The sequence below is a fragment of the Chelonoidis abingdonii genome, chromosome 1, assembly GCF_003597395.2.
Source record: "Chelonoidis abingdonii isolate Lonesome George chromosome 1, CheloAbing_2.0, whole genome shotgun sequence".
NCBI lineage: Eukaryota > Metazoa > Chordata > Testudines > Testudinidae > Chelonoidis > Chelonoidis abingdonii.
In genome coordinates, this window is record NC_133769.1 from 236,913,164 (window position 1) to 236,927,524 (window position 14,361).

General features: G+C 41.1%; 1 protein-coding gene across 6 annotated transcripts in view; it reads right to left on the reverse strand.

Annotated features, from left to right (window-relative positions):
* Positions 1–1,507: 1,507 nt before the first annotated feature.
* SHROOM2 (shroom family member 2) overlaps positions 1,508–14,361 on the reverse strand; it is a 205,545-nt gene continuing 192,691 nt past the window's right edge. For all 6 annotated transcript variants that reach the window (XM_032777672.2, XM_032777669.2, XM_032777671.2 and 3 more), the window contains 2 exons: positions 8,901–9,173; positions 1,508–4,383 (listed from right to left, as the gene is read on the reverse strand). In XM_032777672.2, coding sequence (XP_032633563.1) covers positions 4,117–4,383; positions 8,901–9,173 — 540 coding nt within the window. In that variant the 3' untranslated portion in view covers positions 1,508–4,116. The remainder of the gene's footprint in view (positions 4,384–8,900; positions 9,174–14,361) is intronic.

Below are 14,361 nucleotides of genomic sequence, written 5' to 3' on the forward strand. Positions count from 1 at the left end.
AGGGCACACAGGGCATTTAAAACCTATTTCATGTTTCATGGAGCACTGGTTGGAGCATGTGCTTGGTTAACCAATAGATTGTGACCTAGAAAGATGAATAGGGATGGCTAATTTGACCACGATGCCAATTCTATCATCAGCATAGTATAATACTTTCAGCTACATTATTATTCTTACCATAATAGTGCTCACAGTGTGATAGGTGCTGTCCAGTGATACCAAGTGGGACACAATTTATGCCCTAAAGAGCTCACAGACTGAGATTCCCTCAGTTACTTCAGTTCCAAGCACTTCTTCAGTAATAAATAGGATCCCTGTGAAATCTGGTCATTTGCATGCTTTTACCCTATACTTTCATGGGGGAGACCAGTGTTTGGTATTTGGTAGGCCCTATCAATAAATGACTGAGCTCTGCAAAACAACAGGCAGTAGTGTACTGAATCAGATTATGAGGCCTTGCCAGCTATGAATTGCCAGTCATGCCACACTGGTAATGAGAAGCACAGAGGCAGGTATAAAACTGGAAACAATGACAGAAGTACGTAAGAAATAGTCATCAGCTACTGATTAGTCAGAAGGGGACACAGTGATACCAGGAAGTTTCTCTGAACTCTGGTGTGCTCAGCTACCTAAAACAGAAAGTCCAAGCTAGAACAAGACCCTAGGCAATTTCAGTGGGCAGCAGAAGTGTCAGAGAGAGCACATTTCTGCTGGGACAACTCTTCTGTAGCTGCCAGCCTGAGCCTTACAAAAAGGAGAAAAGAAGAGCAAGAGACCAACACTAAGAGAAAAAAAGAAGGCTGTACCGTAAGACAGCAGTGTTCAGTAGGGGGAAAAACTCCCAACAAAAAAACCAACTTCCCTCTACTTAGTTCCAATATCCTGCATAAATTTTCCCATTGAGGATTACAAGGGCAATCAGAGCTCATGAAAGGGCTACCAATACCTACTTTCTGTAGTGCACTAACTGCAAATCAAGTTAATTTATTTATTAATTTAACCTCTTTGACATTTGTATATGACACAGTATTTTAAAGTGAACCAATTCAACTCAATTGCCCATGTTGATTAAATAGAAAAATCTTGTATCTTCCTCTCTGCACTTCCTTCAGAATGTTTCATTATTATTATTATTTGTACAGCGTAGAAGACAGAGGAAAGCGGAACCCTAAAAAAAGCATTCGCAAGAAGGATCAGTCAGAGAAGGGATGAAAACCATTCAGACCCACTTCTTCCTAACCTTTTCTACTGATCTCTATCCTTACACGGAATGCCACAACTATGTACTCCTCCTGTTCTAGATGTGGGACTTGAGACTGATCAATTAATCTAAATTTAAAATAATTTGTTTAACAAAAAAAATTGATTCTGATTTTAGACCAGCAGGTCATTAGTCTGCTACCCTATGTGCTTTATCTTATATGAGAGAGAGCAGAATGGATATGAGTAGCCAATGAAAGAGTAGGCGTCTTGATATTTTGACCGCATAAAATTAATGATAACTCAGTACACTGAAATATACAGTTTATTTCCTCAAAGTCAAGCAGTATGATTTGTCAGTAGGTAAATGTTAAGTGTCAAGCAAGAAAACTGTACACATTTTCACTCTGGGCTGCAAAATCCAAACAACTGGAAAAACCTGACAGAAATCTTTCACTATACAAAGAGATCTAAAATTGAGAGATGACATAAAGTGAAGTAGCAGCCATCACCTAATGATGCCAAAGGCAAAATATTAGCACCAGAATTTTTTTAAAGCAACAATATATCTATTTACAGATTTACATATAACATTGGGAGACAGCCATCTTCTGGTCCCAACTAACAGAGCTTTTGAGCACAATTTAAGAAGAAGAAAGTGGGACATGGTGAATGTATATACTGCTTTGTGAAAATGATAATATATATAGCACTTTCAGTATTGCTATCTTTTTAAGAAAGATCTAAATCAAAGTACTGTACACACATAATGAATTATATTATTATTCACAGTCACATTTCACATACACATCAGAGTAACCACAACATGTAAAAATTTTTAAAAAGTCACAGGTAAAACAATGCACACTAATTGACTAACGCTAAACATAATTTACTTGGGAATTATTTAGCTTAGGGTTTCTTATGGATAAGGAATGGGTCCAAAGAGAAAACTCACTGGTCCTAGTATCAATTAACATAGCAGCAAATATTTGTGGGATTTCGTTAGAAGTCTAAGTTTTGTAAACTGTAAGAAGAAATTAAGGCCAGATCATCAGGTAGTCTAAATCAGTAGCTCCATTTGACTTTGATGGAGTGGATTTACACCAATTGAAGATCTGGCCCAGGATACATGAATTAGGATCGTATAATAGGCAAAATGGTCCTTTTAACTTTTATAGCTGTCTGCGAAGGGCTTGGTTTTAGAGAAGTTTTTGTGCCAAGTCCCTGCAATGAAAGCAGTTCACTGATCAGGAAAAAGTGACCAAGTTAAGCACTGAAAGAGGAGGATTTTGATAATAGACAAAAAAAAAGAACCTTTTGTCAATATTAAAATTGCAGGAACAGTGTAAAGAGTTGATTTTCTCTCATTCTGTTTTACCTTTAATTGCTTGTACTGTCCAAAGAGTTTGCTACAGACTGGTATCCATGTCAGCCTTAAAAGTAGCTCCTTGTTGTAGAATCTGTTTGTTATCGAAACACGGAGAGAAAGGGCTTCCTTTATATAATTTAAATAGTCTCTACATGAAGCTAAGATTCCTGTTTGCCCTTAAAAGCTATACCTTAACGTAGAGATAATACACGTATACACGGAGCAATTCTGTAGTATTTGTAGGAGATCAAATCAGTTAATCCCATCATTGTGTTAAGAGATGGGTTAGCATGATGCAAATTATCAGAGTTTTACTGGATGGCAGTGTTACTATATCACCTCCAGTAGTCTTGGACTGACAAAATAGTGTCCTATCATTGAAGTGTATATGTCAATATGTGAAGTGAAAAAAATACAGATGTTCACAGTCACAAACCAAAGTTACTCTGAATACTGCATTGAACTCATGTGGCCTAGGAGTATTTATGTGGCCTAGGTGTTTATATTGCATTTGGTGGTGAGAGAAAGAAGAAAGAAATAGCATTACATGGGTCATCTTGACTATAACTTAACCATTTATATAAAAAAGGTGAACTGTTGAACAAACAGAAGGAAAATAAAAGCAATTCGATTTGCCATGTTAACTTAGTGACTTTTTCCTACAAGGTAGCTGTGCTGGGGGGAAACCCAAAGCAGCAAATACATTTTCCAAATAGTTTAGTTGATAAATGAATTGACCCAAACTGGCAAGGCATCCTCAGTCCCATTTTTTAAATCAAATAGCTTGGTCGGAAAAATGTTACAATATAAACGGGCCCACAACTGTTTCTAAGTGATGTCAAAAAAAAACCCCAAAACCCAACCACGATGTTTCTCTAAACCATGTGTTCTTAACTTCAGTAACATAGATCTTAAATGATTTTCAAGTTGCTTTAGCCTGTAGCCAGCTGAGATTGGTTTTGAAATTATTTTCTGAAAGGAGAAAGTGAGAACTTCTCTTATGAGATACGTTACAAAGAAAAAGCGTCTGATGTATTAGGATCAAAGTGAGAGCAATCTGAATATAGTATCAGACACATGACACACACTTCTCCTACTTGATGTGACTGTAAAAGAAAAATCCCTAAAATTAGAGCTTCTTTATTCATTTGCTTTTGGGCTTCCCAGCAGTTTGTGCAGCATCTGAAGACAATAAAGACTATCACATAACTTATTTTGAAAACCATTATTGTTTGCATGCACTATTGCAACAGACTTCACAATACATTGAATTCAAAGCTTAGAATCTATCCTCTGCCTCCTGCAGAACTTTCTATAGAATAGGTTGAGAGACTAAAACAGCTGTAGAGTCGGGGATTAAAAAAAGGGTTTAAAAATTAAATACATCATCCAAACAACAAGAAAGATCATTATTGCTAGAGTAGCTATTTTTCTCTTGTCTAACTCCGCCTACTAGACACAGATACAAGTCAGGGGTTTCACTTGCATACTTGGAAACTGTGCCCAACCACCACTTTTCAAGTCTTTGGTCAGGCCTTGACCTCTTATTTGAGCCTTTCAGGTTGGAGACTGTCGGTCAGACACTTGAGTTGCTCCTCCCCCAGCTTGATCTTGTCCTCTAGCTCTCTCTGCTCAATGATAAGGGCTGACTTCATCTTTACAAAGTGCTCATAATCTGCTAGGCTCTCTTCGCTTAGATAGTTAGCCAAAATGTCAAAGACAATCCGCTCCCGTCGGTCCAGGTTTTCCTTCAGTTCCTTCGCATCTTCATGCTGCTGAGTCAGCAGCTTCTGCTTCTCTATCAATGTCCGCTTAAGAGAAAGAGAAACATATCACAGATACCAGTTCAAGACAAACAGTTTTCTGGTCAACCTTGACGTCAATTTTACCTGCAGGGACAAGGATGAAGAGGTGTGTGTATGGCGGACTGGGACTAAAGGCTTGTCTATGCAAATAATTAGTTCATGGCAAGCTAGGAAGCGCATGTACACCACACTAGCCTGCCATGGACTAACTGTCCATGTGGCTCCTGCTGACATGCACTAACAATTTGTTAATGTGCTTTGATCTAGTCCCATTTCAAAGATGCCTAGATCAAAGTGCATTAACAAACTGTTACAATGAGTCAGCAGGGTCCACACAGACAGTTAGTCCGTGGCAGGCTAGTTGGGGGTACATTCACACCCACCATTTCCTGAGAACTCAATGTTTTGGTACATAAGTCATAAAACTGCTCCTTAAAGGTGAACTTGATCTCCCAACTGCCATTGAGTTCTGATTAAATGAGTTATTAGAAGGGAATTAAACCAGCAGAGACAGTAAAGCACTTAGGAATATGTTTTATAAACACTGGTAAGTAAGGTCCTTATCAACTACTTTAGTGCTTAATGGTTTACAGGAAAAAATATAACAAATACAGCTGCCTGTGGGAAGCACTAGCATGAAGTAACATGGATGCCATCCTGATTTCCAGAAATGATTTGCAAGATCTACTTGCAAGTGTAATTAGCAATGAATTAAACCCAGATTAGGTCCCTGAAATGACTGCCAGAGCATCAAACTGTGAAAACAAACTGCTTGGGGTTGGGAAGAGCTGACAGAGAACTTTTCATTATGCTTAGGGCCCTACTAAATTTGCAACCGTGAAAACACGTCACAGGCCGTGAAATCTGATCTCCCCCATGAAATCTGGCTATTGTAGGGGAGACTGGATTTCAAGAGTTGGGTGGGTGGAGAGCAGCTATTGTAGGGGAGCCCAGTTTTGAAGGCAGCAGCACCACCAACAGCACCGTAGAAGTGAGATGGGATGGTATGGGGGATCATCACTTTTGGGGAGGAAAAGGGCTGGCCTTATGGGTGGGCAAGGGGGTGATCACCTGGGGTGCCGGGGTCACCCCTCTCCACCCACCCACACACAGCCAACCCAAAGCCCCTTTAACTTCCAAGCGTTGAGCTCCAGCTGCTAGTCCTGAAGGGGCTAAAGAGTCCTGTGGCACCTTATAGACTAACAGATGTATTGGAGCATAAGCTTTCGTGGGTAACAAAGTGGATATTCACCCATGAAAGCTCATGCTCCAATACATCTGTTAGTCTATAAGGTACCACAGGACTCTGTCGCTTTTTGCAGATCCAGACTAACATGGCTACCCCTCTGATAAGGAGGGCCAGGACTTCTTCCTCTGCATGGGCTGTTCCAGAGGCTGGGTTAGACCCATCTCTGGGAACCTCCCCTAACCAGAGGGAGCTTCGAGGCTGTTGGCTGGGAGTCCAGCTCTGAAGGCATCGCAGCCTCCAGCAGCAGCGCAGACGTCAGGGTGGCATAACATGGGTATGGTATTGCTACCCTTATTTCTGCGCTGCTGGTGGCAGTGGCGCTGTCTTCAGAGCTGGGTGCCTGGCCAGCGTCTGCCCTCCAACTGCTCAGCTCTGAAGGCAGAAGGAAAAAGATAAGGGTGGCAATACCGCAACCTCCCATAATAGCCCCATCCCCATGACCCTGTTTTGGGTTGGGACCCTCATGATTACAATACCATGAAATTTCAGATTTAAATATCTCTGAAACTGTGAAATTTACGATTTTTAAAAGCCTATGACTGTGAAATTGACCAGAATGGACCATGAATTTGCTGCATACTAACCCAATATGAATCTGATAGGGTTTTCTACCTTACTGTAATGTGCACTTTTCGAATCAGAAGTAAAGGCATATGATCACAGCCCCCACAAAAGATCAGTCTCTTCTCACTAGTCCATGTGTCTCTCCTGCTGGTGCCCTGATGCATCACACAACCAGCTCTGTGGAAATCTCAACTTTTTATTCTGAGGCACACTGGTGCACTGAATCTAGACATAGCATCCCCTTCATTGTGACAAGCTGCTATGCCCAAGCAAAGCTGCTTCTCTGTGGTGACCTGGTGCATCAGCAGGGGGACAAAACAACAGGCAGAAGAGAGCTTTGTGCATGGAAGAAGAGACAACGATGGAGATTCTGTTTACACACATGCATCTAGGTAAAAAATGTGTAATCGCATGTCACGATTTTCAGCTTCGTTCCCTAAGTAAATTCTCCTTTGAGTGTCTGCGCCATCAAGTGACTGATTCTGATTCTACCAACAAGTTCAAAGTCAGTCCTTCTCTTGACAGTATCTGTCTGTACTTAGTATTAGAAAACGATTCACATTACAATAAGGCTAAAAACATACAACTACATATTAATGTGCAGAATTCCCAGTAACACTAAAGGAAATCATACACATCAGCAGGAGAATTTGCATACAGAAAAAAAAATCCATGAGGATGAAATTAAAGCTCAGACTAATTTGAGACTGAGAGTAATTTGACAGTAAAAATTCTTATAAAATGCATTAAGGATAGCATGCAACCAAAAGACATTTCACAATTAAAGTTCAACTTCAAGAAACAAACGCTTGAAAATGCTGTAAAAATAGACATGAAATCCTAACTCTGCTTCTGTGATACCAGCCTCACATCCCCTATTCTCCCCTCCTTGCACACCTAATTTCATAAGCTCTTTTTGTAACAAGGTCTTTTTCACAAGGACATGGAGGTGGGAGAAGATTATTTTCTTCTACCACAAGATACTAGTATGTGTGTGCACATGGGGAAGATGCACTCAATCTCCAGATTCTTCCTAGAACTCAGAAATGCTGTTTGGAGAGGTCCCTAGCAATGAGACTTGATTTCCCTTGGAAGAATAAGGGGCAAGGGAGGAGATAAGTGGAGTTGTCTTAGGCAGCAGCACTGTTAGCTTCTGCTGGCACCACCATGGAAGCCAAGAGCAGGTACTTCTGGGGTTGAACAAGGGTTGAAAATTTTGCTGGTGTCAGTTCCTTTTTGGTGTGATCCGGAGGCAAGAAGATGTCAAGAGCAGGTTATGAGCTCTGACTGTTCGTGGCTGTGCAGGTAACAAGCCAAAATTTGGGGGCAGGTTATGTCTCTTCCTAGCTTGTTTTTTTTTGTGGGGGGTGGGGGGGAAGAGAGGCAGAAGAGTATGGGAATCAATGGCAAACCTCCCTAGAAAGTGGTTTACAATTTGAAGACCTCTGCAAGGCAGAGGACCAGTGACTTTTGTTTTTAAATGAAAGCCTAAGTATCTCCCAGCCATACCATGTCCTTTTAAAGTCCACCACTGCACAATGGACCATTTGTATAGTCTTAAATTGCCAGCGAACACCTTTGCAAACATGCCTTTCCTGCATCAAAGACCAATCCACCGCTCTAGATCTTTTCAGGAAAATTTTTTTACAATATGATTAAAAACCCCGGTTTATTAGATCCAGGTCTTTAATAAGTGTGTCCAAGTTGTGCAAAAGACTGCACACTGGGGCTACAGGCCAGCAATATAAAGTCTGATGAAGAGAGGCGCTTTTTTCAGCTTTTTTTTAAAAAATATAATAAACAGGAATCTAAAGTCAGACTTGCAAAGGAAGCAAGTCTCAGTTTTAACTATGGAGAGACTGTGGCTACCAGATCAATGCGTTTCCATTTCTCTGCTGTTACAGAAAGATTAGTAATGAATACCTTGGTCCTTAAAATCCTTCCTAAAAACCTACTTCTGCTCAGATTCCTACAAATCACTACCATCTGGCACTGACTGGGTAAATGGGAAGCCATGATTTCCATTTTTCTGTCAAACCTTTTTTTTTTTTTTTTAAAAACCCACTGTTTCCATTTAGCCCCACCTCGTTTCTCTACTTTTTGTCCACTACTGCACCCTGTCAGTTCTCTATACCAGGGACCACTGTCTTTGTTACACGTCTGTACAGTATCTAATGTAATGGGTCCCGATCACTGACTGGGGTCCTTGGTGCTGCCATAATACATAGTAGTAAACTGTCGACAGCGTGTATGCACTGGAACTCAAATATAATCTGTTCATTTTTAAGCATCCCAAACTGCTGAGTCAGACAATTACTTTTAGTTTTTTCTCTCCCACTTATTTTTTTGTTTGTTAAAGAAACAGGAGGCTACTTGGCTCATCATCTTTCATCAAGGCACTTCTCTTTTAGTGTTTTAGAGGGAAAGGCATGTCAGTGCTTTTAAACAACCTGCTCTCCTAAACCTGGGTACAAAAGTGTCATGCACTCTTCAGGGCCAAGCCACTTGTAGTGAGTGTATTCTGAGCGAAGGCAAGGCAAGGTTATGAGTATTAATGAGATCTAATGAAAGCAGCCTGATGTGAATGATCAGCACAGCAGTTTTCTCCCCTCCACTTTCTTGCCCACCTGGTTTTCAAATAAAAAAAGCCTACCACGCTGGCTCCTTAAATACCAAAATAATACCCTTGCCCTTTAGCAACCTGCCTTACCCGTTCTTCAGGAGAGGCATTTTCATCCAAGTTATTCAGGGCATTTTCCACGCGAGCCAGACGACCTGACAGTGACAGCAGCAGGTTGACCACTTTGTCCAGGTCCCCGATGAACATCTTGAACTTGTCAAACTCATTAGGTTTGCAGACCTCTTTCACAATTGCCTCCACCTCATCTCCTAGTGCATTGTTCGCTTGGATGTCTTCCAGGAGTGTTTCCCGAGCTTCACGCAGCACCTGCAGCTTCCTACTAATGCTGTCAATGAGTTTTTGCTATGGACAACAAAAGGGGAGTAAATTTATTAGCGACACTTGACCCAGCAGAGATGTAAACAGATTTCCCTCCATGCATTCTGCTCCAATAGCTCAGGGAAAAAAGTCACACATGGCTCTCTGCTGAAAAGTGGCAGTGCAATGGTAAACTACCCCAAACTTCAGCATCAGACTCCCTTCCCCTCCCAGAATATATCAGTTTACAAAGCCCAAAACAAAACAGGACCCCTCCACCGTAGATTCTTAGGCCTCAATCTTCCTCTCATTGAGGTCATCAGCAACACTCTCACTGACTGAGAAGAAGTTGGATCATGTCCTTAATTTGCTTTGTTACATGGCAAACCCCCAATGAAACACCAGCCATTGATTCTGATTAGCAGTGGGCTGTGCGTTTATGACTGCAAGGGAAACCGTGATTATGGCATTGCTGTCCAACTAGAGAATTCAAGTCTACAGATAACGTTTTTCGCATGCACGTTAGCTTACAATTCACTGCTAAATAAGGCTTTCAAGCTTCAGGAGAATTACTTCACATGGCAAGAAATCAAAGTTACTCTATCTTGGTTTTTTCTCCACCAGGGAAAGAGGAAAAAAAAAAGGGAATCTGTTCTCTGTCACTCACTGGGCTCCCAGGAGTCTCTCCATTTCCTCCCTAACCCTGTTATAGACATTCTTCTGTGATAGATGAAGGGCAAAACTGCGCCTCTGTCCACTGTGGAGCTCAGAAGCCAATCAAATGTCAGTTCATGGAGTAGAACACTTCACTTAAGACATATGGCCAGCTGGCCAGAGAGCAAGGAGGTGCAGGCGTTCACAGCTGATTCCTGGCCCCAATTCTTTTGTCCTCATCATCACACTACATGTTACAAGAATTCTTCAACATCTCACATGTTGATGCTGTCACCTATTTAAGTCCCAAAGTTATCTGCATCCCACAGAAATCTAGTCTCCCCTCACTTTTATGTAGAAAGCTGTTTACACAAGAAGCAGTGAGTCACAAAATCATTATTAAGGATTAAATACAAGCACTACTGCATGAATTTTTTTGTGTCCCTGTCTCACAATGCAACTCACATCTGGGGCTTGGCAGGTTGAGAGGTATGTACATTACAGACATATGTTTATCTAGACCGTGGTAGTGTTCTGGATTCAAAATATCAGGACACAAACTTTTGATGGATCTAGGTCTATGTTATCCTTAGCTTGAGTGCCCACCCCTTGGCAATTTATCACCATGGCAGAAGGCAAGACGTCCTTTGGAGCTCTCTACTGCTACTCCTTAGATCAGCTTCAAATTTTCAAAAGCTGATTACTGAGTAGAAAAAGTACTCTCTCCTCCTCAAAGACTATCCCCACAGCACCCTCGAGGATAACCATTCTTGGGGTGGAGACTGATGGTGGTAAGCAAAATATGGGCATAAAAAGCTCGTCTTCTACATGTTAGGCTAATACTAACACATGGCCTACTATGCTGTTGGAATCTTTTACTTCCTGCCAGGCTCAGCCCAGCTCCCTGCTCCCTGACCTAGCACACAGAGTTGCAGCACTGCTCAAGTGTGGCCCAGCTGCCACTCTGTCATCATGTGAGGGGGGGCCAGGCCAAACCTGAGTGATGCTGCAATTCCACGTGCCAGGTAGCAATGCCCAGAGCCGGAAGCCGGGCACCAACTCTGCAGAACAGCGGCTGCAGGAACCAATGCAGTGGGGTAAGTTTTTCATTTTATGTAATTTTTTAAATGTTTTTCCCCCTTTTATTTCATGCTATTTTGTATTTGTGAAAAACATGGGGCTAAAATAAGTAGGACTTCTACAGCACCTTCCATCAAAAGGGCTCAGAGTACCCCAAAAACACAGCCCCTAACATCCCTGTGAGATAAGTATTATTTCTATTTGATAGAGAGAGAAACAGACTTCCCCCTGGCTATGCAGTGAGTCACTGCCAGAGCAGAACTAGAGCCCCAGTCTCCTGACTGTGTTCCCTGTTGTTACCATGCTGACTTCCTAAAAAAATTCTTCCTTTGGGCAGGGGTCTTGTATGCCTGTAAAAGACAACAGCACGTCTCATCTTTCTGTAAATATTAATCATTTTTCACCTGTTAGTGTCAATTTCTAAAGCAGGCTACATTGTCTAAGATAGTAATTACTTTGCAATACCACTTTACAAGTTTGTTTTTCTTTTGAGCGTCTTGATTTCATGGCACACTCGTGGGGAACTCTGATTTCAACCAACCAATTGAATACGTACAATTGAACAGAAATGCATCCCTGTTTCCCTAACAGAGGCCAACTGTAGCTTAAAACCTAACAAAGATTACTTCTGAAATCAAACATATGGATTATCTGGGCTGGCTCTATCCTGTTTTGATTTAATATTCTCAGGTCAGGTTAATCTGTATTGGAGTTATCTGTTTGTCTGGGTGTCCAAAAGATTAAGGTAGTAAGCAGTTTTACCGATGCAGGATCTACTAACTGATTAATCTGAATGATTTGATTTTTTGTTCCCTCCTAAATGCAAATGAAGTTTGATTTGGATTAACTGGGCAGGCTGCTGTAGTCCTATTTCCTAGGATGCCATGCAATTTAATAATCCTACTATTTTATTACAAGATGCATGATTAAATATAGTCATACTCTGTGCTATAGTGCCCTGCTGATATGCCTAAAACTAGTCATGGAAGAACCCCCTTAAATGTGAGGAAGGCAGATCAGTGTACATGCATATAGCCTTTTTTCTAAGACTGTCAGCAGACACATCAGTTTTGATGTGGACACATACTCTCTGCAAACTGAACTGAGATGAACTCCTCTTTCCACACAGACCACCCGAGGAAGAGGACTTTGAACTCACTGACCTTTGGGACCTCCAACACAGATTAAAAACTACACATCCCATTAGTAATCCACTGAGCCATAATGTCTTCTTGACATCAATTACAGTTTTGAAATGGAATGGGGATGAACTGTAGTTACCAAGTTTGCTAGTGTAGACCAGATCACATGGACCTGATTTTCCAGAATTCTTGTTTAAATAATAGCAGAGAAACTGACTCGATCCTTGTTAATTTCACTCAGCAGCATCTTAGCAAAGAAAACCTATTAGCAGCAGCAGCAGAGGCAATTGAACTCTCTCTGAAGGCTTAGGAAGACAGCACTACACTGGGTTTACACTTGTGGGTTTGCACTCAGTTCTCTGCCTCATTTCACACTAGATTCATGTCTGAAAAGACTAGAAAACCTCCCACTTGCCATGAGTAGATTTTTCAAACCTAATATAACTTCAAGGTCCCTTTTATTACCTCCCCACATCTATTCAAATCCATTTATATTATTATATTTGTGCTAATTATATTGTTCCTCAATAAATATATTGCTTTACATGAGCACAACATTTCATTTATTAGGTAGATTGTCTCTAATTATTTGTAATAGATGTGTGCAATTTCTCTGCATAAAATTCCCACATCCATCCCAAGTGTTCATCATCATTTTATTATTTTACATAAATAAGAGGACAGCAAGTATATTGCAAAACAGAGAATGGCAGGTGTAAACTGGTCCTGGAAAACCCACTGTGAATCCCAGATTGGACTAAAAGTACGATTTCCCATAATAGAACTGGTGAGTTTCAATGAATTAAGGAACAGGATCAAAGCATACAGTGTCTTTTAGTAGACTGACAAATAAACCACAATATTCAAGCTTTCAGGCCCCAAAGGTCCTTTTTTCAGCAGCTGGCAGTTATGTGAAATTGGACCATGTTATAGATCTTGGCAGTTTTATGACGATGGCTTGACCCATTTACTGTGATTTGCATACACTGCGTGAGGAGATCTAAGATGAAAGCCTACTGGATTGAGAGCTCACATTCCACTGCATACAAAGGAGCAGATGGGTGAGTAAACAGGAATGTGTATATCACAGACATGAGAGAGGGAGGGTGTCTAGTAACACTATATATGGACACACTTCTCAGCCTGTATAATCTGTGTTTAGTGGTGTGGGGGGAGTGATGAAGGGAAATATGTTTTTCATATAAACAGACACCACCACAAATAAAGAATATATTGATTGAGAAGCTTGTGGATTGTAGCTTGTTGGTTGGATCAAAAAAAAAATGTTTCAATTTCTAAGCTGTGCATTTTTTCTTCAATCAACATGATCAGAAAACGTTTGTCTGAATCAATGAAAAAAACAAAAACAATGATTGCTATTACAAGGACAAGATAAAATGAAGCAAGAATTATTAATGCTCTTCTCTAGTCTAATAAATTGCTTAAAACTGCAATGGAATCCTTAACACATCTGAACAGTTTTTAAAAACAATTTCCCTTTTATTCAATTAAAGGTCACTCCTACCAGTTTTGATTACTAAGGGTATGTCTACACTACCTGCCGGATCGATCTATCGGGGATCAATGAATCACGTCTCGTCTAGACGCGATACATCAATCCCCGAACGCGCTCCCTGTTGACTCTGGAACTCCACCAGGGCGAGAGGCGGAAGCGGAGTCGAAGGGGGAGTGGCAGCTGTTGATCCCGTGCCACGAGGACACGAAGTAAGTCAATCTAAGATGCGTCAATTTCAGCTACGCTATTCTCGTAACTGACGTTGTGTATCCTGGATCAACCCCCTTCCCCCTCGCATGGTAGACCAGACCTAAATGAATACTGGAGGTTGATCATGACAGTTTACGTTCACTAAAGAAGATATCCCGGGACTGAAAACAGCTCCTTCCCTGGTACTGCTGTTTTAAGTAAATATAGTTAAAATTAGACCACTATTAACACAGAAGCAGATGGCTGAATAGCACAACAGATGATTTCCCCCAGTTTCTGACGACAAGCAAGGTTAAAATCTATTTGTGCCAAATCACAAATGAAGAGACTCTGGTGCTCTCAATCTAACTAAGCTGACACTGTACAACAAACACAAAACCACCACTTCACACACTATGCACGTCAAGACTAAGGTGCCACAGGGATCTGTACAACAAACACAAAATCACCACTTCACAGACTATGCACGTCAAGACTAAGGTGCCACAGGGATCTGTGTGTGTAAGGGACTGTGGTTAACAGTGATGTGTGAACTGAGCACCCACCAAACTGCCTATTTAGCTCCAGGCAATGTTATCAGGCTTTTGAGTTCATGAGCAGTGAAAAAAAAAAATTGACAGAAGACAGATGG